At 42.8% G+C, this 27,234-nt stretch overlaps 1 protein-coding gene across 7 annotated transcripts in view; it reads left to right on the top strand.

Moving 5' to 3' along the window:
* BTBD9 (BTB domain containing 9) overlaps positions 1–27,234 on the top strand; it is a 289,365-nt gene that overhangs the window by 191,648 nt on the left and 70,483 nt on the right. For all 7 annotated transcript variants that reach the window (XM_019483053.2, XM_014598076.3, XM_059716974.1 and 4 more), the window contains one exon: positions 13,539–13,646. In XM_019483053.2, coding sequence (XP_019338598.1) covers positions 13,539–13,646 — 108 coding nt within the window. The remainder of the gene's footprint in view (positions 1–13,538; positions 13,647–27,234) is intronic.

Raw genomic sequence — 27,234 nt, 5'->3', positions numbered from 1 at the left:
GCGTGTGTATGCCCTTTGATGACAAATATCTAATAAGCTACCATTGCCACAAAAGACCAAGAAATATTTCAATTTTTTACAGAAAATAATTAGTATTTATTTGTATCTGTTATATTTTGAATAAGAAAATATAAAAGTGTAACTTGAAGTTTATCTGAAAAAAGCTTTAAGGTTTCCATATGGGGCAAATAATACCTGGGAAGCACCTGACAGACTGAGGTTATAAAACTTCTTGTTGGCTAGTTCCTCAGAAGACTTAGGTGCTTACAAAATAAGCTTCATTTGAGTCTCAGGGTGAAATCCAAAACTCAGCTGAGTACCTAGCCTCTTACTCAGTACATAGAAAAAGCTAAGAGCTTCAGAAGGGTACACATAGATGCCCACAGGCTAAGCAGGGATATGCTAAGAAGACACTCTAAGCACAGAAATGTTTCTGAACTCCTGTTCTTCCCTGGAGCTTAGGTGCATGAATCAGGGCTGCTGGGATCCTCCGCTTTGGATCCAGAGCCTGAAACCTAGTTCTGAAGGCAGGTGCCTGCAAATGCTTTTGGGGCCTCTCCACCTTTTATGTAATAGCCTAGTGCACACATCAAGGAGGTGGGAGGCTGGAGTTCCAGCCCCTTCTCAGCCTGAGGATTTCTTAACCCACATTTCCTCTTTCATGGAGAGTCCCCTAACCACTAAGGTGTGGCTGGGCTGAATGAGGTCACTCTCTGTTCCTTTTTTTAAAACGGTTTACTGGGCTGTCAAGAATGTAAGAATCATGAGGGCAGAAGGAAAGTAAGCATGAGGGAGCATGTAATCAGGCAGTAGTAGTCTTGGTTTCCATTAACTGCTACTAGGTTATTTCTGGGTTTTAACTAATGACTGTCTAATGCAGGGGTGGGCAAAACATGGCCTGCGGCCCAGATTCAGCTTGCCAGGCACTTTCACAGAGCCGGCACTGCCCATCAACTAATTGTACCCTACCCAGTCCTTCCACCCACAAGGGTGGGAGTGAGGCACCCATGTCTACACGCACCCCCCAACATACCCTGTTGCACCTCATGGGTGGTAGGGCCCAGCTAGCGCACAGCTTCCGGGTGGAGCTGCTCATGCTGCAGCTGCCAGGGGACCTGCTCAGCTTCCCTGGCATCCTGCTGGCTCCGGACAGCAGGTAGGAAAGCGGCATGGTGGGGCAGGGGAATGCTGCAGCTTGGTGGGAACACAACGTGTGGCTGGGGCTGGTGGCAATGTAGAGTCCACATTCGGGGGTGGTGGCAGCATGGAGCTTGTGTGGGCAGGGTGGGTGGGGGGGTGTGTGTGTGTGTGTGTGTGTGTGTGGGAGGGTGGGAGGGGTGTGGAGATGTCCTCACACTCCCCCCATTGCGTGCAGTCCCACAGGCAGCAGCAGTAGGCAGGGACGCTTGGGGTGCTCGTGCCCAGTGCTGGTGCATGGTGGCACGCAGCTCTGGCCAGCACTGCACATCATGACAAGAATTGCCTCTATCGCCGGCACTCCCCGCCGTGTACACTCAGCCCCTGCTCTTGTGTGCCATCAGATTTGAGCTGCACACGTTGAAGCCGGCTGCCTTTCCCACCCCCTGCTGCACAGGTCCCAGGAGTCCACCAGAAGTGGAGGGGAGCCCCAGCCCCTGCTTCCTGTGGGGTCCTGGGACCTGCACGGCAGGGGGCAGGAAGGCAGCCAGCTCCACCATGTGGAGCTTAAATCTAATGCTTTGTGAGTGAGGGGGCTGTGCACGTGCAGTGGGGAGCGCCGGCAATAGAGGCGATCCTTGGCGCTGGCCAGAGCTGCACCTTCAGGCACTGGCGCCTGCTTGGGGCACGAGCATCCCAAGCCCTCCCACCTGTTGATGTTGCGCCATGGGGGGAGTGTGAGGAGGGGGTCCCCACCACCCACCCTCCCTCACACCCCACAAACACCAAACATGCACTCCCTGCCCCCGCAGCCCCCTATATCTACCCATACCCCAACATACCCTATTGCCCCCCAATAGACACCCCACCACACAACCCCAGCCACATCCCCCATACAATATACAAGATTAAGAATTTATTTTTGAGTTATTATGCAATCATCTCTATATACAGTATGCAAACACAAATCATGACAAAAACGTTTTTTGTAATAGAATTAAAATGTTATAGTAGGTGTTTCACATTTTTTAGTGTATGAGTTTGGGGTTTTTTCTCATACTAAGATGGCAACTCCTCCCCTCCTCCCAAAAGGAGTATTTCTAGGGGGCAAGGGGAGAGACTTCCAGTGGCAAAGGTCAGGACTAGGAGGTGTGATGTCCAGTTCCAAGATGGTGGACCAGGGGGCAGGGCAACTGTCAAGGGGCAGGGCTACCCATGCAGCCCTCAAAACCTCACCAAACCTTGGTAAGCAGCACTCTGCCCAAAATAATTCTCTGCTCCTGGTCTAATGTAAAAATGAATAAACAATGCTGGCAGCAGGATCCAAAACCCTGAACTTCTCTCTCCCAAGAGAGTGCCAAGACTGTTTGCTACTAAGTTCCTTTTGCTTGCTCTCACTCTGGCCTCATGACACCTACATTTTTGGCTGTTCAAATGTTCTTGTTTCAGAGGTTTGGAGAGCACCTTATCCAGCCAGTTCTATAGCCTCATAGTTAGATACCTTACCTAAGAAGTGCAAGATGTGAGTTTTGAATCCCTCAGGTTGAACAAGCCCTAGAACTCAGATTTCTACTTCCTGGGTGGGTGTTTTAACTAGGGCTGTGTGAAGCTTCAGTCCCTGATTCAATTTGGCAGAGATTTGGCCTGATTTGGTGGCTGAATCTCCAAATCTGAATGGAATCAGAGGACCCTTTAATCTCTCTGAATTGAATCGGAACCCTCCAAATCAATTTGGAGAGATTCAGAAAGATTCGGCGATTCGGACAGGCGCGGCTTTAAATGTGTTTTCTACATACCTCTAGGTAGCAGGCGGCTTGTGAGTGCTGCAGTGCTGGAGCGCATGGAGTGTCCCACAGAAGTGCAGGGGGCTCCCTAGCATGCTTGGCAGCAGACCTGGAAATGGAGGGCCTCCCCACACTCCTGTGGGATGTTCCATCTGCCCCAGCATCACAGCGTTCACTAGTTGTGCTGGTACCTCGAGGTATGTAGAAAAAACATTTAAAGCTGTGTCTATGTCCGAATCAGCATCGAATATTCAGATTCGGCCGAATCTAGTCAGGGGCAGTTATCCAAATCAACGAATCAAATCGCTGTCCCTGATCAAACTGAATCCAAATCAAATAGGACCCGTTTCACACACCCCTATTTTTAACCACTAGAGGACTGAGCAAAAAGTGGTACCATGATCACACTGAATTTAATTTGAGTTAAGTGTAGGGTTTTTTTGCCTATAAACAGAGATATATCCCAGAATTTAGGAAAAATCTAGGTTTCTCTGGAAATGTACATTTCCCAGTAACATTTTGAATTGCATTGGGGCTAGGGGTGTGGTATGCTTAGGCACACTATGAATCACTTAGGCACAGTGTGAATCACTTCTTGGCATGTGCAGAAGTCCTAGTAGAGACACCTTGGGAACGTGGCAATATGAAAATGAAGGTTCCTAAAAAATTCAGATGCCAAAGGAGTTTTGTGACTGCTGGCGCAGGTCCAATTTGAATTAGACATCGGAATTTAGGTACTTAAACTCTATTTAAGTGCCTGAATGGCACCAAGAAGCAATTTGAATCTTGTCCCCACTATGAATTGCTTTTATTACATTTTTGTCCTTAGCCTGCTAAAGTCTGCCTAAATCCCATGTTAGGGCACCTAGGTCCTCTTTTGGATCTGACCCTCACTCTTTTTTTTTTTTTTCTGTTTTGAATAAAAATGTCTTTAACCTTTTTCCCCTCTTCAGGTACAGGTACACATAACAATTGAACCATTCCAAAATGTCACTGATTGGGAAACAGTTCAATCTTTGGGGACCCAAGGGGGTGGATGACCTGTGGGGGGGAACCATTTTCACTTTCTACTTTGTTTCCTAAATGTGAGTTCAGTAAATTTAATAGCTGACAAATTACCAAAGTCTGCAGTCTGTCTGGCTGATTTTGCAGGGTGGGGAGGGGGTGAAGGAAATGCTTGGTCCCATGCTTTTTTATTCCAAGGTGCTTGAGGGATGAGAGTACGATGACAGGGTACAGTTGACTAGAGAGTGAAGATAGAGCTGATTGTTAGAAGACAGTTTTCATTAAAAAAGCAGTGCAAGGGACTTAGGCACCTTTGTTTAAATACATCAATGAAAAGGAAAGCAGAGGGTAGGAGGGCAGTAGAATTCTGGCTCTGTACTAGAGCAGCCAGTTGCAACCGTGTACATAGGGGTGAAGAGTAATGCAATGTGGGGTGTCTGGGGGACACATTAGGTGTTCACACATAACACTGAACCAGCTGACAGTGAACCAGTTCAAAATAGTGCTTTATTTTCCAGATATGTTTTTGAACCATTGCAGGCAGATGTAAACCAGTTTAACAGGTTTGTTTAAACCAAATTTAAACTGCCCCTGCCTTTTGTGTGCTCCTTATCAATGACAGAAAAAAAACTTGTATTCACAGAGGGGGACACTGATATGGCAAATAGTGTACTTAATATGGTAAACTTAATGCAAGTAGCCTCTTACTAAAATGCTAAATGCATTAGACTGTTCAGTAATGAAACTGCTTTAGGGTCAAAGTTAGCTGAGTAGCTGTAAGTCTCTTACAGCATTAATTCTTGAATGGGAGCTTTAATAATAAAGTTATAGTTCCATAGTTAGTTGATAACCCTATGTGATTTTTTTCTACAGGTTTCCTAAAAGAAAAGACAACTCGCATACACAATTTGTGGGAGCATATATATAGACTGTTTGCGTGCATCTTAATGGCTTTTTTGTATTAAATAGGATTATTTTATACCTCTGTAAATCTATATTAGCTACTTGTCCCTCTTTTGTCTTTTAAAATACTTTATTATTCATAATAATTCTTGGCACATATATGATGCTTTTCATCTTCAAAGTAATTTCTAACATTAACAAATGACTAGAGGAAGCTTTAATATGTTTTTTGTTTGTATTTCATCATCCTGTACATCTACTGTACTTCTTAACTTCCCATATCATGCCTGCTAATTATTTCTTTCTTCCATTGCTGTTAATCTTTTGTACTTGCCTGATCCTGCAGTGAAATCATAACTGAATAAGTGACAACATATGCATGTAAGTTATGCAGGATTATGATTTCTCTCTAGGATCCAGCAGAGGGATTGGCTTGTTTCAAACTAATTTATTCAAACTGCATCTATACAGCAACGACAAGAGGATTATGAAAAACTATAGGCAACTGAAATATCTATGTATAAAAATATTAAGGCTTTCTCTTTAAGTCCTTTACCAGTGTTCTTACCTTGTTTTCCCAGTAGAAAACAAAAGTGTGCAGCTATTCAAGCTTTATCTCCAGGAACAAAAATAGCCATTCCAGGAGAAAACTAACCTGGGAACAAGGGTTAAATAGCTCCTGAGAGAGTTTCTCCTAAAAGATTGAAAGTCTGCACACTTTATTCCCAGCTCAGCTCCTCCGAGAAACCAGGAGTAGAAAGGCTCCTTTGCCTTGCTGAGACTGAGGTTACCCCCATCTGTAGAAGGTGCAGGGCGGCAGTTCTTCTCTCCTCCTTTTCCCACCAGAGTTCCTGGAGTGAGAAGCTTGGGCAGGAGTGCTGCCCCCTGCCTGCTTCTCCTTGCCCTGCTTCCTTCCCACAACTCTGACCAGTGTGGGTGGTGAGCTTAGCTCTTAGCCCTTCTAGCTTTCCCCTGCATGCCCCTGCTGCTTAGCTGAGTGGTAGGGGCAGCCATTTAAAACCCAGAGAAGCCAGGAGCTGGGCTTGGGGAAAGCCTCCCAAGCCTGGCTCCCAGCCCCTCCAGGTTCTCCTTGCCCCCCCTGCTCTTCACCTTCTCTCTCCCCCCTCCCCGCCCCCACTTAGCTGAGCAGTGGGGACAGCAAGGGTAATGTAGAAGCTATTCCCAAGCCTACCTCCCAGTTATGCTGACTTCCCCTTGACGCACAGCTGATCTGGAGCAGAACGTGACAAGACAGGCTACCGTGCCCTTGCAGCAAGCCTCCCAGGGCCTTGCTATCATAGCCAAGTGCTCCCCTTGCCCCCCCTCTGCACTTATCCAGGTAAGCCCAGAGGAGTGCAAGAAATGGGGCTGTTCTCCTGTGGGGGAGGACTGGGAGGTTAACCACAATGGGAAGTGTGCCCCTCCTGCCAGTCAGCTGATTGGCAGGAGCAGGGTGGCATTCTTCTGGGGCTGGAACCTTCCCAAGTCCATCTGTGGGAGGTGCTACCTTTCAGGAGCTGCCAGCCTCCCAACTTCCCAGGCAGGGGACGGTACAGGCTGTGAATTGTTGGCTCCCATAAGGGCAGGGGTGGCCCAGAGAGGAGTGCTTCAGTGTCCCCTGTCTGGGGAGCTTGCCTGTGACACTCCCCAGCTGTAGGGCTGGAGGAACATCTATACAGTCTAGCTCCTGTGCTTTTTTTCTACCAGAAAACATTTCTTCTAGTAGAAATGAACATCTGTTCATTGTGCTATGAATATTTTCTGACCAGTAATTGGTTTTCTCTCAAACTGCACATAATGTTCAAACCTGTTACTCGCTGGTTTGTGTAGTGTGTGGTATTACACTGTCTCTGAGATCTTCAAGATCTGGATGTGTTCCTGTAATATGCTGCTATTATAATTCAGTATTTTCTCAACATCTTGACTGTACATAACTCTGTACAACAATTACAACACACAGAATAGAGAACAAAAGTCCTTTCCCAGGAAGCTAGCAGACCAAAAAAATGAGCAGAGGCAGCACAAAATGTTGGTATTAATATGGTATGGAGAGTTGCAGGCAGTATGGCTCCAGAGTCTGGGGCCCTGCAGTTGTGTTTTTATTAGGAGGAGAAGATACCAATCAGTTACTTCTTCCATGCAGTCCTGTTAATTTACAAAGCAGATACACAAAGGTCTGTTTCTCACAAACATATCCAGGCAGTTTCCTTTCTCCAAAATCCCCAAACCTAGTTTTCCAAGAATTTAAGTGCCCAGGAAACATTCATGCTGATTGCACATAGGCACTCATGATCTCTTTAGACCATGCCTCTTTTTCTGTTTGCTGGTCTTTTCCCTCCTGGCATTTTGCTTTGTATAGGCAACTTCCCAAATAAGCTTTTTAACCTCTGCAGTTGCAATCAGGGAACCCCTCAGCCCACACAGCTTGGCTTAACTTCTGATCAGGCTATCTGTTGTAACCCACTGAATCGAGTGGAAACTTCCATTGCTTGCAATCATCCCTTTATATCAGTGACTATCAGCCAGGGTGCCCCAGCACCCTGAGGTGCATCTGCTGTGGGCTAAGTTCTTTACAACAGAAGAATTGCTCTGTTCTTGTTCTGTAGTCAAAATTAAGTGAAAACTATAAGAGCTGCCGTTTTCCAGGGGTGCTTTGAGTCTAGTGAGGGGTGCATCCAAATTAAAAAGATTGAGAGCCACTGCTTTGTATTTCCACTGAGCCTTAAAGAATTGTGTTTAGCTTGTGTATTACCACTAAGTGTCTGTGGTTTTCCATAGGAAAGTGTTCTAACTGCCTGCCTAAGTATAGGAGAGTCACAAGGTTTCAGATATAATGGTCTCTTCCATGGTTCCTGCTGGCTGGCCTAGGTAATGCTCAGTATGCTGAGCATTATGAATTCTAATCCTAGATGCCTGAGTTGCCATTTGAATTATAAGGAATTTAGGTACCTTTATTCATTTTCGTGAATTCTACTCCTGGAGCTGGGTGTCTAAAATGTTAGGTGCAGAAACACTTGGCATCATCATAACTAATACCCTTTGCAGATCTTGGCCTTAATCTGTATGTGTCTCAGTATTCCATATCTGTAATGTGTAAATATGAACCTGCATGTGATAGGTAGTTTATAAAATGAAAATTATTATCAAATGTATAGCCTAAATAAGAACAGCCTGGTTAAATGAATAATAGGTGAAGCCTTGGGGTTCTGGAAAAATTGGCATAAGAGAAATATCTTTAATTCTCCTGATATTGAAGGGAATGAGCTGGATGAACTTTTAGTTCGCTCAGCATTTTTTCTCAGCCCACAGGGCAAGATTTACTAACGAAGCCTAATTTAGCACTTTATTTTAATATGAGAAGCCCCGGTAGCATCAGCAGCTTTGCCCTAAACTGTTATATTCCTATGATGTATGCAACTCTGCTTTCTTCAGTCAAGCATTCTCCTTTCAGCCATCCCCTATCCATCACAGCAAAACACAGCTTCTCTACAGAAGTTTACCCTGGTATCTTGCTTAGAATATGTTTGAAGGATTAGTGTACATGGCATGAAAAGTAGCCCTTGTGCCCAGTATGCACTGGTGAATATTCATGCAGGTGCCTGAGAGGCTTTTGCTGTTTCTCTGAAAAGGCAGCTCATGCAGAATAAATTCCAAACAGGTTGTGTGAGGTTTTTTTTCCTTGCTCTCCTTCAAAAGATATTGTGGAGAGGTGAAGGAGGAACTTTCATCTCATATCTCATGAATCTCAAGGGAACCAAAGTCTGTTTATCATTCATGTTAAATCTCTTTGGGAATGGTTCTGCCTCTTTAAATGAGTATGCTATATGTTTATAATAACCCCAAGTCCGGCCTTTTTGTTCAAACAGTTTAGCCTAGGCCAAGTACTGCTGAGATGAGAATAGCTCATCACCTCACTAAAAGGACATACGCCCATTTAGCCATTTGTTCTGAATCCATGCCGGTTGTGTGTTAACTAGAGGAGGAGACAGTGAGAATAATGGTTGCTGGCATGCTGTCAGCATTGTCTGAATTTTAAACTCCTGATCATAGCTTTGAAGACATAGGTGAGGAAAGCCACCCTGAGCCCCCAGTAATGAAAAGGAGCAGGTTGAAAAACCCACTTCACTACTTTTCATAGCCGCCTTCGAAAGAAAACAGTTTACATAGTGTTGCCCTTTTCCCTCCATTTACTCTTTCAAATTATTTAGCCTACAATTAGATTATGTTAAATTGAGCCGAAATCTGTTTATAAGTATTCATCGCATCTCGGATTCTACCTTTAAGTTGACTGACTTCTAACAAAGAAATTGGCTACAGCAGATGGCAGGCAAGCAACCTTTAGGCTTTAGAAATGCATATTGGGTGAGGACCTAAGGAAGAAAAATTTCTGGTAGCTGAGAGGTTTTCTAAGTGCTTCATCATGTCCCTGGGAATTTTTGACTGGATCCTCTCTGAAATTTTAATTTGCAGATAGGCAACACTAATGAGTACTAAAAGGCTTCTTTTGGAAGCTTTTTATTTTAGCTTCTTAAATTATCATTTAATATTATTAACAGCCTGGAACTGAGTTGAGAAATTAAAACTCTCTCCAAAATCAGTGTGTCCATTTTATCTGAGTCCACCTTAATTTCTGGGATTCTGACACATGAAATTAAAAGCTAAATCTAAAGTTTTAGCAGGTTATGATTTGAACAGAATTTGAAGCAATAGTGTTTTTTGGGCAAAGGTTAGACCAATGCATTTCTGGTAAATGCATTCCTACAGCAATTCAAACTCTGCTTTAAAAAACATTTTCCCATAAGGAAAAGGGCTCTCTGTTCAACCGCTCGCTGGGTCATTTCCCCTTCTATACTAGCAGCCTTGTTTCTTAATGCTGAAGAGTGTGCAGTAATTTTTGCAGTTATATTTGTCACAGCAGAGGTAGCAGCTGAAAGCAAGAAAAATTGCTTCACTGGGAAGAAGGGATTTTATAATATCAAACTTCAGAGATTCTTAAAGATGCATAAGCTTGGTATTTGGCTACTAGAAAAATTTGTAACATGACCAGTTTTTTTTTCTTTTGGAATTATATCAGTTACGGGCACCAGACCTTTTCCTCTCAGAGGCCCTGAGCAGAAGTGATTATATCAGTGTGAAAAATTAATGGAGGAATGATTCAAATCCCCAAACTTCTATAACTTCACCTGATCAGGTGCACCTAATATTTGGCTGTTGTAAGTTAACTTTTAAGTTTCATTTGTCCATATCTGTCCTGAAGTAGCTCTTTGCTAAAGGCAAATAGGGTATTAGCTGCTTCCCTGCTGCCTAGTGGCATGGCACACTAATAAGTGCCTATCAAGTTAACTGCCTCGGAACAACTGCACATAAGTGCATTCCTGATCTTGGTGCAATTTACATCAGGATAAATGACACCTGTGTATGTATTTATCTTTCCAAGATAAATAGTTTGAAACTGTGAGTCTAAAAGAATTCTTCTGCCCTTGACTGTCCCATTTGGTATCTTCGCTACCAGTTCTCACTTTACTTGTATGTATACTTCTAGTGCATCTGGTTTAGTGGGGTTACTTCTAACTATTTTGTAATTAGGTGCTTTGCTATGCTTTGGTTGGTGTCAGTGGTACAAATCGTGCTCAATTCTATAATAAACATGGGTAGAAATCTAGATGTGGTGAATACTTTTAAACAGGTTCTGGTTCAATTTAACACCATCTAATTGTAGGCTAAATCAGTTGAAAGATAAAATGGAGGAAAAAAGGCAAATCCTATACAAATTATTTTCTTTGAAAGAAGGCTACAAAAGGTAGTGATTCGGGTTTTTCAGTCTGCTACTGCATCTTGTAACTGGTGTTAGCAAATTCCAATGACACGAATCTATAGGTTGAAGGATCACAACAATGGAAATATTTATGCTACTGTATTTATTCAAATACAAGATGATCCTGAATATAAGACAACCTGACAATAATTAGATTCCGTATATGGAAAATGTATAGATTTCCAGGTATAAAATCTAAGTATTGGAGGGTTGTCTTGAATCCTGCCCCTTCCCCACTGCTACAGCAGAAAAAGCTGTGGCTGGTGAGGGAGGTTATGTGCCATCCATGCCCTCTGCCCCCCCGCTTCTCCCTCCTGCAGCCTTCCTTCAGCCCCGCCCACCCCAGTTCTCCACAGCCTCTGTCTCTTCCTTGTTCCCCAGTCTCTGCCCTTTCCCCCCAAGCTCCTCCCAGTCTCTACCCCTTCCACTCCTGCTCCCTGAGGTTTCTGCCTCTTCCCCTCCCCCTCCACTTACTGTCAGACGCTGCTTGGGATGCTTGATCCTGGAACACAGCATGGGGAAGCTCAGCCTTTGCCTTCCATGCAACAGTTTTGGTGCTCTTGATTGGCTGGGCAGGGGAAGGACTTTCCATGTGCTCAGTGCCTGGGAGATACCCCAGCCTGAGCTGGAGCCTAGCTGCAGCTAACAGTAAGGGCAAAAGAAATGGGGAGGGGAAATGGAGTCAAGGTAGGTAGGAAGCTGTTGTGGGTCTGACTCTGGCCCTGATCTGGGCTCATGGCCAACGTTAGAGCCACAGTAGCTGCCTGCTTCCCCTCTCTACTTTGTATGCAACTATAAGACAAGGGGCTTTTTCCCCCATGCTGATTAGGGGGTGGAAGGAACCTCATCTTATATTCAAATAAATATGGTAATAGCCAGGAGATTGTTCTGCAATGTGCCTAGGATTTGTACACTGTATTATAAGGTAGTCATTTTCCTTGGTTTAAAGACACCAGTGCAATGAATAAGCAAAAGACTTCAGCCTTTGTAACTCTTAATCTGTTACAGAATTAATCCCTTAAGGAAAAGAATAGGAGATTTAAAAAAAAAACAAATTCAGCACAACAGTTTGCCTTAACATGCATAATGCAGGCTTTCCAATTAAAATGTTACAATTTAAAACTTTGCTCAGAGAATGATGAGAGAGCAGTTATTTTAAGAAGGGTAAAGGCAGTCTGCTAAGTTTTCCTCTAGTAACCTCTAACTCAAAAAGCGAAAATAAGAGTTTTGAAAATATACTTGCTATTGGATTTTGTATCAAAACAGCAACAGAGAGAGCAATTAGCTGTTGTAAACTGAACTACTGCTAATCAATGGTACGCAGCCAGCCAAGGCATTTTTGTAAAATATAAGCAAAATCTTATCTGTTAATCAATTTTAAAAAACAATTCACTGCTTCCTAAGAAAAATCCACAATGAGACTGCCCCCTACTGCTTCTGAGATACAGAAGCTTTTTGTGGCTGGTACGGAAAGAAACCATTTGGCCTCTTCAAGTATTGTGTACACATCTCTTCCACTACTGGAGAGAGGTGGCTTTAGAATCGATTAGTTGACAAGAAAAGTTTAGCATAAACGTATTGGTCCCTATGTATATAAAAGAAAGGCTTAGAAATCCTTCCTTCTTGCTTGGGGATGTGGTGCCACTTAGCACTGAGAAAAGACTCGCCCCTTCCCTGTTCACACTAGAATATGACCAGGTTTGTGTGGGATTAGATGGAGATATTATGGTTGTCTCCCTCTTAGTATTGAGAAGCAATTTTTGTCACTATCAGGTTGGTTTTGGTGAGTGTGTTATTTCCCCCTTCTTCTCAGCAACTCATCCCCAAAATTCATTTTGTCATAACTTGATAGATGCCAACTGCAGGTTAGTTATTCAATACAAGATTCCATTTTTTGTTAAACTAGAATTAGAAGCAGATCAGGAGAAAGCATCTCCTAAATAAGCTGGAGAATGGTGTTTATATTCCTAATGTAAGGTACAGAGAGGAGACAAGTCCCTCATATCCCCTCTTCTTGTTTGAGTGAAAGGTATTGGTGTTCCAGCAATGTTTCTTGCCACCAGGTTAATGTGGCAATCTGCTGATGGAAGCCTTCCACAAGGTAATAACAATTAAAGTTGTGGATAACTTACACTAGTTGAATAACTACCTGCTCTCAAATGTAATATTTGATAGTTTCAGCTTGGCTAAACCATATCCTTGGTCTCTTGCCTTTTTTGCTGTGGTGTCTGGTTAAATGCGGGAAATTTGAAGGCAGGTCCTTAGTATAACCATTCTTTTAATGTACACTATGAGAGCTTGTGGTCATGAAGTACCACAGGTAGAGGAAGGTGTCGACCTGACCTGAATTGTTTGTTTTGTCAATTAAATTCCAATTCTTTTTCCTGATTTGATAAAGGATCGAGGTAGAGAATTCCCTGCAACTGAAACATTTGTGCACATTTGCCATAAAAAGAGAGTATGTGCAGGAGGGTAGTTCCTCCTAATAAGAAGAACCTGCTTTATTTTTTCCTAGCCTTTAAGTTGCGCTTTCTGTATATGAATTATCTAAACAGATCTTTAAGTTGGTGATGTGTTCACTGTTCCACTTGCCAAAAGAGTGCATATATTGATTTTTAAATGAATTAAAAGTAAATTGAGTGAATGTCATACAATACTTTGAATAAGCATGGTATATAGGTTTGTTGTTGGAGTTAACATAAGATAGTGCGAATAAAGTGATTTGGAGGGTCAGTAATACCAGCCAAGAGCTGATAGAGGCACTTTACAGAATTAGCCGTTAAACTAAATAAGGTTCAAAGAAAAGAGAGAGGACTGAAAAATGTCACTTGCAGCCTACTTTAATGATCATTTGACTCATCTCTTCCATGTTCTAACTGCTTCTTCCTGTTTAGGTTACTACTATGGGACTGTGATGATCGGAGCTACAGCTATTACATTGAGGTTTCCACTAATCAGCAGCAATGGACTATGGTGGCTGATCGAACAAAAGTGTCCTGCAAGTGAGTTTAATTATTTTTTCCACATACTTGCCCAGAAAGAGAAACTAAGGGAATTGTTTGCCCATTGATCTGTGGAAGATTTACATTGTTACTTCTCACTAACCACAAATGGAGTGATACTTTTATAACTGCAAATCACTGAAACTAGACCCCTACTGGTATATTTTTGAGGAGCAGTAATTTCTAAGTGTAGCTGAACAGCCAGCTTTAATATGAAAATCACCTTTTAAAGATGCTATAGATCATACCAACTGTATATTTTCCAGGCTGATTTAACCAGTCTTACTATCGGTTTGGCTGCCTCAGACCACAAAACCAATATTTCTGTCTTGGTTAAAAAATTGTCCCCAGATTCCATCTTGTCATAGAAGCTCTGGTTTCTCAATAACCCCTTTGAAGATAATGTGACAAGAAAGTAAGGAACACCTTTTACATATAGCACAACTGGTAATACACTCCAATATTCCATAAGGCTTTCACTTCCCTTGCCAGCAGATAGCAAAATATGTACCTCAGTGTCATCAAACTTGCACTCTAATGCAAAGCCTTCTATGCTGTTATGTCAGTAGGTCAGCACTTCCAACTGTCACACAAACCAGACATTGGAAAATTAATTTGCTGTACTACTTCTGAGGTTATTGGTAAAGTTTTTAATTACAAAACCTGTCTAATGGTAGTTTTTCATAGAATCCCATGCAGCTATAAAGATACCAGATATCGGCAGTCCTAGCCAGTCCCAAGCTTCCCTTCATTCTCACCTCAGGCTTCTTTTCCTGATCTGTTCCCTTTGCTGCGAGTCTGCCTACTCTTCCTAGGTTTGGTTCTTTATCACCTTTGTATTCAAGTCAGGGTTTCTTGTCCTGCATATTTTGTGAATGCCAGTAGTGAGAACTGTGAGAAGCTGAAAGCACAGAAAGAATCCCTTTGTTCTCATTCTCTGGTTCTACGACATCTGCAGAAGCCAGGGGGAGCAGTTACAGCTGGGGGATAGAGTTTGCTCTTTGCTGCTGGACTATTCAGATAATTTAGCTATCAAACCCTTAACCGGTGTTTGATGAGTGTATGCAAACTGAGTTTTTTCAGTCTTACTTTAGCAGAGGTAGGTATTTGAAACAGCATATCCCTCACAGGAAGGCACCGCCTTCCTTTTATATTTCAAGCTCTAGCTCTAGAACATAGTTTCATAGTTGTTAGAGTTAGAAGGGACCTCAATAGATCATCGAGTCTGGCCCCCTGTCCTGGGCAGGAAAGTGCGCTGGGGTCACATGACCCCAGCCAGTTGCTTGTCCAGTTTCCTCTTAGACTCCCAAGGTAGGGGAGAGCACCACCTCCCTTGGAAGCCCAATGCAGATTCTGGCAACCCTTACTGTGAAGAAGTTCTTCCTGATGCCCAACCTAAATATGCTCTCTGTCTCAGTTTGTGGCCATTGTTCCTAGTTATTCCAAGGCTGCCCCCCCCCCCCCCCCGCTTCCCCGATGAATTTGTAAATGGCCACAAGATCACCTCTCAGTCTTCTCTTGTGAAGGCTGAAGAGTTCCAGGTCCCTCAGTCTCTCCTTGTAGGGCCTTACCTGCAGGCCTCTAACCTTACAAGCAGCCCTCCTCTGGACCCTCTCAAGGTTATCCACATCCCTCTTGAAGCTTGGCACCCAAAACTGGATGCAGTACTCCAACTGCAGCCTGACCAGTACCACATAGAGAGGAAGTATCTCCCTGGACCTGTTCATGATGCACCTGCTAATGCATGATAGAGTGTAGTTAGCTTTACTGATTACTTTGTCACATATTCATCTTCGAGTCAGCTATGACTCCAAGATCCCTTTCTTCCACTGCTGCTGAGAAGGTTATCCCCTAGCCTATAGGTGCGTTAGTGATTCCTTCTCCCTAGATGCAGCACTTAGCGCTTGTCTTTGTTGAGCTGCATCCTATTCTTTTCTGCCCACTTTTCCAACCTGTCCAGGTCTGCCTGGATTCAATCCCTGCTCACTAGTGTGTTTACTGTACCCCGTAATTTTGTGTCCTCTGCAAATTTGGACAGAGTGCTCTCCGTGCCCTCATCCAAGTTGCTGATGAAGACAATGAATAGCACAGGTCCAAGGACCGACCTTTGGGGAACCCCACTGCCCACATCTTTCCAAGTCAATAACGACCTGTCCACCACCACTCTCAGGGTGCGACCCTTAAGTCAATTTGCCAGCCACCTGACCATGTAATCATTTATGTCACAGCCACTCAGTTTGTTTATGAGAATAGGATGAGATACCGCATCAAAGGCCTTCTTAAAATTCAAGTAGATGACATCTACCTCGACTCCTGCATCTAAGCATTTTGTGAGCTGGTCATAAAAAGAAACAAGGTTAGTCGGGCAGGATCTACCTGCTATGAACCCATGCTGGTTGCCCTTCAACATTATTTTTCCTGCTGGGCTCCCACAGATGTGGTCCTTGATAATTTTTTTCAAAGGTTTTCCCAAGGTTAGAGGTGAGACTAACCGGCCTATAATTACCCAGATCTTCCTTCCTCCCCTTCTTGGCCCTTTTCCAGTCCTCTGGGACCTGACTTGAGCACCAGGAGTGCTCTAGCAGCTGTGCTAGTGGCTCTGCTATGACACTGGCTAATTCCTTCAGCACCCTTGGATGAAGATCATCCGGGCCTGCTGACTTAAACACATTCAACCCCTCCAATTGTCTCTTTACTAGGCCAGTGCTAACTGTTGGTGGGCTGGTGTTCCTCCTGTGCCTATCTGTAATGCAGTTGGGAGGTTTGTCTTGATCTGTGTTCAGGAATACAGAGGCAAAAAACTCATTGAAGAGTTCAGCCTTGTCCTTCCTATCTGTCACCAATTGCCCTAGCCTGTCCTGTAGGGGTCCTGTGCTGCCCTGCACCTTCTTTTTGCTCCCTGTATACCTGAAGAAGGACTTTTTGTTGTCTTTAATTTTTGTCGCCAGCCTGAGTTCCATTGCTGCTTTGGCCTTTCTGACTGCAAGTGTGAGCTGAGGAGATATACTCCTCCTTGGTAGCTACCCCCTGCTTCCACAGCTTGTATGCCTTTTTCTTTGCCCCTCAGCTTTCCTGGATTTCCATGTTCAACCCAGAGGGTTTCTTGGCTCCTTTGCCCCATTTTGTGTGCAATGGGATTGTCTCCTGCGCTCAAAGTGGGGGTCAGACTCGCTTCTCTGCTGCTGCTGTTGGAATCAACAGCCAAGATGTCTAGCAAAAGGGCAAAAACGAAGACCACCAAAAAGCGTCCTCAGCGCACAACCTCCAATGTATTTGAAATGTTCTATCAGTCACAGATCCAACAACATAGGAAGTGCTAAAAGTTGTCAAAGATTTGATTGTATGAATTGTCTTAACATCTGTTGAACTGTGTGTTTTTCCTTAGTCTCATGCCCTGAAACAGCTAGACCATTATTGCTGAAACATAGAAAAAGAAGGAAAGAAATTAATCCAGAGGCAGACACCGTGCATGGAAAATACCAGGCTAAACAGTTTAAGTTTAGCAAAGTTATAATTAGCTGAAAACAGAGTAATATAATAGGAAGTGTTGGAAAAATTTAGGTAGAGGCAGAACTACTATCTATATGACAACAATCATCTGTGCTAACAACTAGAAGGTCTTTTTCGAGAGGCTCAAATTTACAAAGGCAGAGCAGATTTAAAAAAAAAGAAAAAAACCAACATAATCCAATGAGGATAATACAATTTAGAGAAACACTATCAACTTGAAAAATTCCATTTTTGTCAGTAGTTTTTATTCCTATTATACTTGCAAGTAATTTTTAAAACTATTGTAACAAAGAAGGTTAAATGGGGAAATATTTTTTCTTTTTTCAGTTAATACATCAGACACTAAATATTGTGCTGTAGTCAGTTTCACTTTATTTCTTTTTATGTTCAGTTAATTGGTCAAGCATCCACAGAATAGCAGAAAAACTAAAACTTTTAGTGTTTTTCTGTAAAGTACTTTAAAAATATTTTTGGTAGGAGTTAAAAAAATGGTAAAGTTAACGAAGTGCAAAAATGAATTTCACTGGAACTTATGCTTATAAATCTTGGCACTTTTTTGAAGATCCCCATTAGCACTTAGTCCCCAGTTCCATAAATGCTTAGGCATGTCGCTGACTTTATTGACTGAGAAGCCCCGTTAACATGGTTATTTAGAGATTGTGCTAAGAGAAGCTGGACTGTTAAAATGAGTTTAAAAAAATAAATAGAAATCAAAATGAATAAATAAACCTATAATACAAGTAATATAATTTAATTTTGTAATGTAGGAATAGTAGTATTTTCCTTCCTCATGGAGGGATTTTGGGGATTAGTTAGGAAAGTACTACTTCACTACAGATTGCTGAAGTCTCCTGGTACTGGAATGCCACTGAAGCTCCCCAGGTCTGCACAGAGGCCATAGGTCACTAGCCCCTGTACTATATGAATTCTCTAAGTATTGTTCATATTTTACCTTATTGTTAGAACACAGATCATTATAAAATGGCATATGGTCTACTTGGAACATTTTGTGAAATGGGTGGGTTTTGAGAAGACTATCAGAAAATATTTCTCTTCTTAAAGACAGTTTGAATTATGTTACATCTTCTATCTTAGGTTAATGTGCTGAGATTTCCTATGTTATAAATGTTTATCGGCTGATGCAGAGTGTGCGGGCCGGGAGCGATCCGGGGCCCTTTTACGCACGCGGGCTGTGGTCAGCAGCCCGGGCATGCAGGGTCAGAGAAAACCGGCGGTGAGCTAGAATTAGTCACAGACGCTTAGTGGTTGATTTAAGATTGTTCACTTACACCGAAGATGGTCGCGGTGTAGGCTGGACAGTTTTCCAGGCACAGCTCCGATTAAATCCTCGTTTGAGGACTACGACTAGCTCGGTTCTCTCCCACGGAGTTGTTGAAGCTCCGTGGGTCCGTCTCTTTTGCGCGCAGGGGAAGAGATACGTCTAGGAATCAATTGGCGACGGGGAGAGGCTAGAGGCTGATCAGACCTCTGTTGCCTGCTCGAAATGTGCTGGGTCCGATAGGCTCCACAGCGCTTAGAGATCTTCACACAGCGTGAAGATCCCTCCTCCTGGTGTTCGTGGAGTCCTCTAACTTGGGCGGAAACCACTCAAGCTTTTTATACGGCTAGCAAACCAATCACTAGCCGCCACGTGTGCATAATTTAGAACTGGCCAATAATGTGGCTCGAATTCTAATACAAATGGCGGGAACTCTTTGCAACAAGCATTTCTCAGATGCAAAAAGAAATGCACACTGCAAAGAAAGCTACAAATTTGGCGGGAAAATAATTTAGCAGTGCCAAAGCACACACAAAACAAAAATCACAGCTTTGGGTTGTGACACAGAGTAGTGGGTTTTTATGTACTATGTAGACATATGGGGGAGCTCATTTGAAAATTAGATTTGAAAAGGTCTTAATATTTGGTGAAAGAAAAATAACAATAGTGAACCATGACAGACTCTGTAAATGATTAATTTTGCAATTTTTTGCTGAACCAAAGCATTGGAAAAAGCCAGTTTAAACTGAACTAAATTAAAAGGGGGTTTTGATTGTTTGTTTGTTTTTCCTGACTGAAAGGAAAAGCCCAAAATATTTTGTTTCTTTTTCAGGTATCTTTAACAAAAGCTAAGCAATGGAAAGTTAATGCCTAGATAAATGCCTAGATTTAAACATTTGTAGGATGGCTTGGATAGGGATGATCCTGCCTCAGGCATGGGGTTGGACCAGATGACCTCCAGAGGTCTCTTCCAGCCATACTTCTCTATGACTCTGACTCAGTCATTGTTCATAAAATCAGTAAGGAGGGGGAGGATGGTGCAGCAGCACTTCTTAACTAATCACCTAGTGCAGTGATTCTCCACTAGGGTGTTGCGCGATCCTTTTAAAGGTGCTACATCGTATTAGCATTGCTAGATTGCAAACATCTACACAATTCACAAGATAAATCTAGGTTTCAAATAAGAATCCAGAGTTGTGTCTGACCTGCTATGATTTTTCTGAGTTTTTGCACCAAAAGAATTGCTTTATTATTTTTTTGTAGTCAAGAAATGAATGAAAGCTACAAAATAGCGTTTTCTGAAGTGTGCCATAACCCCTGGGCTATAATGTCATTCTCAATCTCTGGCCTAATGAATATTTGAATATTTTATACAAAGTTTTACTACAGTTTAAGATAGAAACAGACCTGGTAGCCCTTTATTTAGGGGCTTCATCTACTCTGTGCTTGATTCAGAGCTGGGATTTTTGAACCAGGGTCTCCCAACTCTGTGAAATGCCCTAACCTCTAAATTTTAGTTATGAATTTCCTGTTAGTGTCTGGTTGATTGATACCACATTTTCTGGCAAATATTTTCTTCATCTAAAAAAAACCCAACCTTCTTCCTTGTCACTTGTATAGCAGTTAGTGATGCATGGTTGCATTCCTTCATTCATGGAAGAAGAATAAGAGACACATCACCACGTGGTACTGTGGCCACCAATATTACACCAGTGTGTAATCCAAGATATTCATGAGGAACTGAAGTTTTTGTGCTTACTCTTATTAGTACTGGTTTCACCATTAAATATTATTCTCTGTTGTGAATCTTAATAATAGATATTACTCACTTTTCAATGCAACCTATGCTGCAGTAGTGAAACAAAATAGAGAAAATTAAAATTGAATAGACTTTAAAGAGACGTTCACAAATCATCAGACTGGGGAAAAGTGAACGTTTAAGCCAGCACACTTTACTTTGTAGTGTTATTTTTTATTCTCTTTCTTTTTCTTAAAGATGTGCTTAGTTGAGAGCTTTTTCCCATGCAGCCGGGCTTGTCTATCAGCCTAATACTGCAGTGAATTATAATCCTTTGTTTAAGGCATTATACTGTTGTCTTGAAGGTGATTGTGAGATCTCCAAACCAGCATGCTGAATTCTCGGCAGGCAGACTAGAAGATACTATAAAGGTAGCAAACCCCAACTTCCACAAACCTCTTTGATCAGTCAGAATGGCAAAGACCGTAACGAGAAGCATAAGGAAAATAAATTAAATTATGTTTAAGTAGTATATACTGTATTTGCTAGTCTATACAAAGTGTGAAGTTTCCTTCTAAATTCTGAATGTGCCATCTTTGGTTGCTTTAATGTTTGTTTTTTTTAATGTATTATTTTGTTTAAATTAATAGTTCAGTGCCTGCTGTGGCAGACTTCTCTTACCTCCTCATTTCTTTCTCTCTCTCTCTCTCTCAGCTCAAAAAGCTGAGGGAAGAAGCAGGTTGTGTATATGTTACCTTCAGAGGGAAAGCTTGCTGTCCTCTTTAAATGAGAGCCAATTAAAGCAACTGGTTGTGTAATTGTCATTGTTTAAATGCTATATATAGGCTAAATCTTTCTTCTTATCAGACTAAAACTCTGTTTTCTCTATGGAGTATGACGGTAATGAAAACCAGTCATGTTCTGTTCTTTTTTTTTAAAGGGCAAACATTTATGATAAGTGATAAGTTTGCCTGAGTTTGTTAGTCTTGAACAACAGAGACTTGTACTTGTTAGAAAAAATTGCTGACAAAAGTCTAGAATCCAGATGAAAAACAAAAAAAACCAAAGGGCAATGGAAGCTAGACCTCTGAGTTAATGATTATTTTGATAAAATAAGCACCATGATAAAAACAAATATGAAGCAGGCTATCACTAAAGTTAATATCAACTGAAGCATTGGTCTTTGAAGTCTTTTATACTGTTACTGTGACATGGATTCTAAACTAATGTTCAGTTTCCCAGGGAAAATTGTATCCAGAGCCATTACAGCTAAATGCAGACATTCAAAAAGCCCAAGCTTGAATTGATTCAATCTTTGCAGGTTAGTCAAACCTGCATAGATTGAACTGATTTGCAAATGAATAGACATTCACTTTTGATTCCAGAAATACAGCCACATGCCTTCAGTGGCTCAGACTACCAACCAGGAGGCACTAGAGTGAGCCCTCCCTTCCCTTTCACAGCAGCTATAAAGCTGGAGGGAAGCTCACCATGTGGGGAGGGGTGTGGCAGAGCCCTGGCTGGCTGCTGAGTTTGACTGGGGGGAGGTTTAAACCCCCCCACCCTGCCCTGCAGGGACCCATCTGGGGTGTACCTGGAGGAGGGGAAGAAGCCCTTGCCAGGTTTGTCCCTGGGGGAGGGGGGTGTGGCCAGACACTGACACTGGCCAGGACAGTGCCTCAGGCAAAAGGGAGGGAGGGGGATTAAACTCCTGTCTCTCACTGGAACAGGGACCCCAGCCAGGGTCTGCCTAGCTTTCCCCCTCGCTGGGTGCTTGCATGGCATGGGGCATGGCCAGAGCCAGCCTGGGCTGCTGTCTGAGGTTCTGCCTGAGCTAGCTGCAGCCACAGAAAGCCAGACAGACCCCAGCTGGGGTCCCTGTGCTGGTGGGAGAGAGGGAAGACAGGAATTTAATCACCATCCTTCCCCCACTTCACCAGAGGCTGCTGCCCAGGTGGGTTCTGTCCATGCCCTGCACTGCTAGAGCAGCGAGCAGCCAGAGGGAGGGGAAGCCAGGCAGACCTGGGCTGGGGTCCCATGTGGGTAGGAGGGGAGATGGGGGTTTAATCTCCCTCCCTCCGCCTGAGCCTGCTGGCCCATGCCCCCCGCCTCCTCCACTCCAGTGGCAAAAAGTCTGACAGGGGCTGCTCTTGCCCTGCCAGGCAGAGTGGGTTTCACCAGCTGCATTTCCCACCGCCATCACTTTGTCAGCCAGCCCTCACTGCTCTGTCTAGGAAGTGGGGGGGCGGGGCTAACCCTGCTGTGCTTGATCAGACAGCCCAGGTCAGCCCCAGGCTGCAAAGCATGCTGGGATGCTGGGGGACTGTGTTTGAACTTGAACCAGGAAGGGGTCTGGGACAGAAGTTCCATAAACTGGTTTGACTTAAATCAGTTGAGCCTGATACTACATTCAGCCAGGTTTATCTTAAACCAGTTTTGGCGATTTTGAAACTGGTTTATGTGCACTGAACTTCTGTTCTGTTACAGGTTTAAACCAGTTTCTGATCAATTAAACCAGTTTACGTACAACTTCTGTCCCTAGCCTATGAAATTTGATAGACAGTACAATCAAGTGTACGTTTTATGTATATTCAGTTCCTAAGCATTTGGCACCAATTATCTCTGTGCCTGTTTTCTTTCATTTTCACATTTTTCATCGCAAAGATTTTTTTTGTAATTGCAAAACCATGGGCACATTTTCTGAGTTTTCCCCTTTTTCTAGCTGGGCTCTCATTTTAACATTGCTGTGATGATTACTATAGCTAATTCACTTCTTGAATTCTGAGTTCAGTTCCCATCATACTTTATTGCAGGCCCTATATATGATGAGGCCTGAATCCCACATAAAAATCAAAAGGAAGAAGGGCACTTTATAAGAATGATTTTTATATTTTTACATGTTTTGACTGAGATTTTAAGTATAATTTCCCATTGTTAAGCTAGCTGTCTTTCTCAAGTATTTCACATTTCTATCCTTGTCCTGTCGTGCAGTGGCATATCTTTCCTGATTGTAAATCAGAGCTTTAGAAGGGCACAGAAAGGTCAGTGGCAGAAAGCAGCTGATGTATGTACCATAATTTTTAACCATATTTCAAATCTCATGGTTTGGCCTTTTCCAGGTTGTTCAAGTATTTAAAAGAAGAAAATACTAATTGCACGCTTCTCGTGACAAGCTTGGTTTTTGGTTTTTATTTCTCACCTTTATATTTGCCAGAATTTATCATCTAAAACATGGAGTGCTATTGCTTCTGCTACTCTAGAGGGAAATGGGTAAGAAACAGCCCAAATATCCATGTTTATAATGAAGTGCTGTATGCATTCTGTTTTTTCATATATGACTTCTGGCCTTCCATTCTCTTTTCCTTCTACCCAGTCAGACTCAGAAGTTTCTTGTCCTCCTTCCTCTAACAGCCCCTCTCATTACCCACTGTCTTAACCATGGCACCCCTCCACTGGCACCCTATCACATGAAATATATCTTCACTTGCAAATTCCTTCAGAGTCTGTCCCCACTCTACTTATTATCTGTCATTCACTATTGAGATATCAACTCCTGGCTCCTTTTACCCCATGAAATCAGTCTTTGTGGCCCACTTAGATTTTCAAGAAAGTACTTTTGTTTTCTCTCTTACTGGCTCTTAGAGGGAGCTTCCAGCAAACATCCACAAAAGTACCTCGTTTTCTTCTCTCGAATCCATCCTTAAAACTCTTCTTTTGATGAGGGTTGTTAAGTACTGGAACAGGTAACTTAGGCTGTGAAGTCTGGAACAGGTAACTTAGGCTGTGAAATCTTACTTGCTGGAAGTTTGTAAAGGCAGGTTGAAAAAAAAATCTTCCTGGGATGATTTGATATAATTTTGAACTAGGTGACCTCTTGAATTCCTGTCCCAGCCCTGTTTGTCTATTGTTCTACTGTGGTTACAAAAAACTTGATAAAAGTTAGGTTAGTAGGGGGTTGAGATCTCCCTGTCATGTAGCTCAGTTGTTCTTTTTGTTTCCCCATTTGTCTTATATCTATATCGTCTCTTCTGCTTTCTTCCTCATTTGGGACAGGGACCTCTTTTTGTCCTGTGTTTGCACAGTTCCTAGCATAGTAGGGTCCTGGGTTCATAAGTAGGGCTCCAAGGTGTTGTATTAATAATAATACTGGTGGTAAATAGTAATAATAGTAAGCCAAAGCAGGGTGTAAAGAGCTATCTTCATACCTCTTCAGTGAAACTTACTAGATTTTGGCCATATTTATGCCTTTTTTAATATGGTATCAACCACACCACAGTATTTTGAATAACATGCTGGGGTCCAGGATTCTGCAGATTTAACAGTCCTATCTTACCAATGAAAAATATTACATGAATTCAAGCAAGATGGCTAAGGAGTTGTCCCATCGTTTAGCTGACATTCAAGTCTCATGTTATAAGAATAAACAGAAATTCCTCATTATTGTGTTCATTATGCTACTGGTAGTGTTTGTGCTGGAACAAGTCAGATTGACATTAAGGCTAGGGACAGACTTTACACACAAACCGGCTTAAGTGATCTGAAACTGGTTTAAACCTGTAACAGAACAGATGTTCAGTGCATATAAACCAGTTTGAAAATGGCTGAAACCGGTTTGAGATAAACCTGGTTGAATGAATCAGACTAAACTGATTTGGGTGAAACCAGTTTACGCAATGTCTGTCCCAGACCCCTTGCTCATTTAAGATGAACCAGACTCTCCCAGCATCCTAGCATGCTGTGCTGGGCAGGGCTCTCTGTTCCCCAGCAAGGCTGACCCCTCCCTTCTGTTCCTTGGCTGGAGTTCTGGCACAGATTGTAGGCTGCTTCCCCACTCCCCGTCACCACTCCCTGCTAAGCAGGAATTCCCCCGTCCCCTCTGCCTTGCTGAGATGTGTCTGTGTATTAGCTAGCAGACCACATGCTGACTGTGGTCGGTGCCAAGTCAACAAGTAGAATCAACAGGTAGCTGGTAATGCCCCTCTGTTGTTTTCTTAATGGGGTGATAAACACTGAGTTAGGGGTGATGAACACTCTTATAAGTTCCCTGCTGGGCTAACCAAAGCATCCTGCTGGGGCCTGGCCATCCTCCCCTCAGATCAGTACTGTGCAAGGGGGGGGAGGGCTGCTCTAGCACCACCCAGCTTCTAGCCTGAGCCATTGCAGGCATGTGTCTGCAATTCTGGCATGTCTGTACAGTTACAAAGTGATTTAGCCTAGCCATGTTATACTAACCTGCAAAGATTGAATCAATTCAGGCTCAGGCTTTTTGAATGTCTGCCCCTAGCCAAAGGGATCACTTTGTATAATTATTTAACTGAAGCACCCTGAACAATAGAACCTTGAACTATGCTAATCTGTTAGCATTGTAAAGGATTTTCAGGGAGGCAAACAAAAAACATATAAAACAGTGTCAAGCACCTTGATGTATTAGAGAAGGTATGTTAGAATAAGATTTCACAGAGAGAAAATTGTCTTGTATCACATTTCAGAATATAAGGAGGCACTTGAAAATGTGAATATTCTCTGCCTGAAATTTCATTTGGCTAATTTGATTTTAACTGATTCAGGGTAAGCGAGGAAAAATATTCTTAATTGTATCCCATAAAATTGATCCAAGAGATGGAGAAGATTTTTTTTCTTAGTCATCATATGCTCTTTTCTTCATTGTCCCTTTTAACCTATATATCTTTTAGGCTTTTTTTCCACCACATAAATCTGTGGGTCTTGTTAGAAAGAAGTAGCATAGAGCAAAGAAGAATTATCCTTCCTATGACTGTCACATATGCACATTCCATTGTAGGTATACATATGCTTCATTTGTTCAAACTTGAACATGTTTTCACCTTTTAATTACCACTATGTTATGCCTGTGCCCTGCTCATCTTGCCAAGTATTATTGTTCTTGTAAACCCTTGGTTTTGCATAGTAACTCTAGCAGCAGACAATGATATTGGTTCAGCATCATCTCAGAAAAGTTGGTCTTCTACTGAATCAGCAGGTACTGTATTTTACTTTCATCCAATCACAAACTAGGGCCTACAGGCTAGAAAAGTCTGACAAGATCACAGGTCAAAATGGGCTGCTTGCAGATTTTCAAAATATTTCATGAAAAAGAAAATGCCCAAATTGAAATTCACAGTGCTCTTCATTTATTGGGAAGGACTACATTTTAATAAAGGAAAATGAAAACTTGTAGGAAATTAATATCCCAGAAGAGAGGAAAGTGTAACTCAACATATTTTCTCTCATACAGCACACCCCCAAATGAAATATGCACCTTGTTTTTGGAAGACAAAATCAAGAATAATGTTTTTTTTCCTGTCATGGACACCTGTGACGCATAGAGTAAGCCCTCCTAGAAACATAGTGTCTAGGAAGAGTGGCATCATGAGCTTCCTGGGGTGACAGACCATCTCCTTTGATGCCATACATCCTGGACACTTTGGCTAAGTATAGACATTAACCAAATATATTAGCTAAGTACAAGCCCGCAGCAAAAGCACTCTAACTTTTGAGTTTTACTCTAAGCTCCCCTGTTTAGATCGGAAGGAAGCAGAGCACACATTGGCCCTTGGTGGAGGGGGGGAGTAGAGGGGATGGCGGCTTTGAGTCTGCCTGCACAGGCCAGTCACAGTGAGGGGGGGTGGGGGCTTTGTATGCCTCCCATCATGTCCCATGGGCTTCCCATACTGCCAAAGACTCTCGAGCAGAGCAGAACAGCCAAGCCACCCCTGATTGACTGGTGGGGACATCACTCTAGCTACCTAGAGCTGATGTGGCAGTGGTTTGTTATGGGCGTGAGCATCAGCCAGCCATCCCACGCATGCCCTCCCAGTGTACTCTGTGCCCGCTGTGTGTATGTGTGCATGGTGTGTGTTTATCCATCCCAGACATGGGATCCATGTGTGTGTTTGTCCTGGATACCTGTATTTCCAGCCCTCACCAATATTGGTGGCCGTGGCCCCACACTGCAGCATGCTGTCCAGATCCACAAAGCCCTAGCTGAGTAGCTTCTCACCTGCATGAATCGGGAGCCTTCCCCAGATAAGTAGAGCCAGAGG

This window comes from Alligator mississippiensis, chromosome 1 (assembly GCF_030867095.1).
Source record: "Alligator mississippiensis isolate rAllMis1 chromosome 1, rAllMis1, whole genome shotgun sequence".
In the NCBI taxonomy this organism is placed as follows: domain Eukaryota; kingdom Metazoa; phylum Chordata; order Crocodylia; family Alligatoridae; genus Alligator; species Alligator mississippiensis.
The sequence above is the reverse complement of the archived record's forward strand: the minus strand, read 5'-3'. Positions and strand labels throughout refer to the sequence as shown.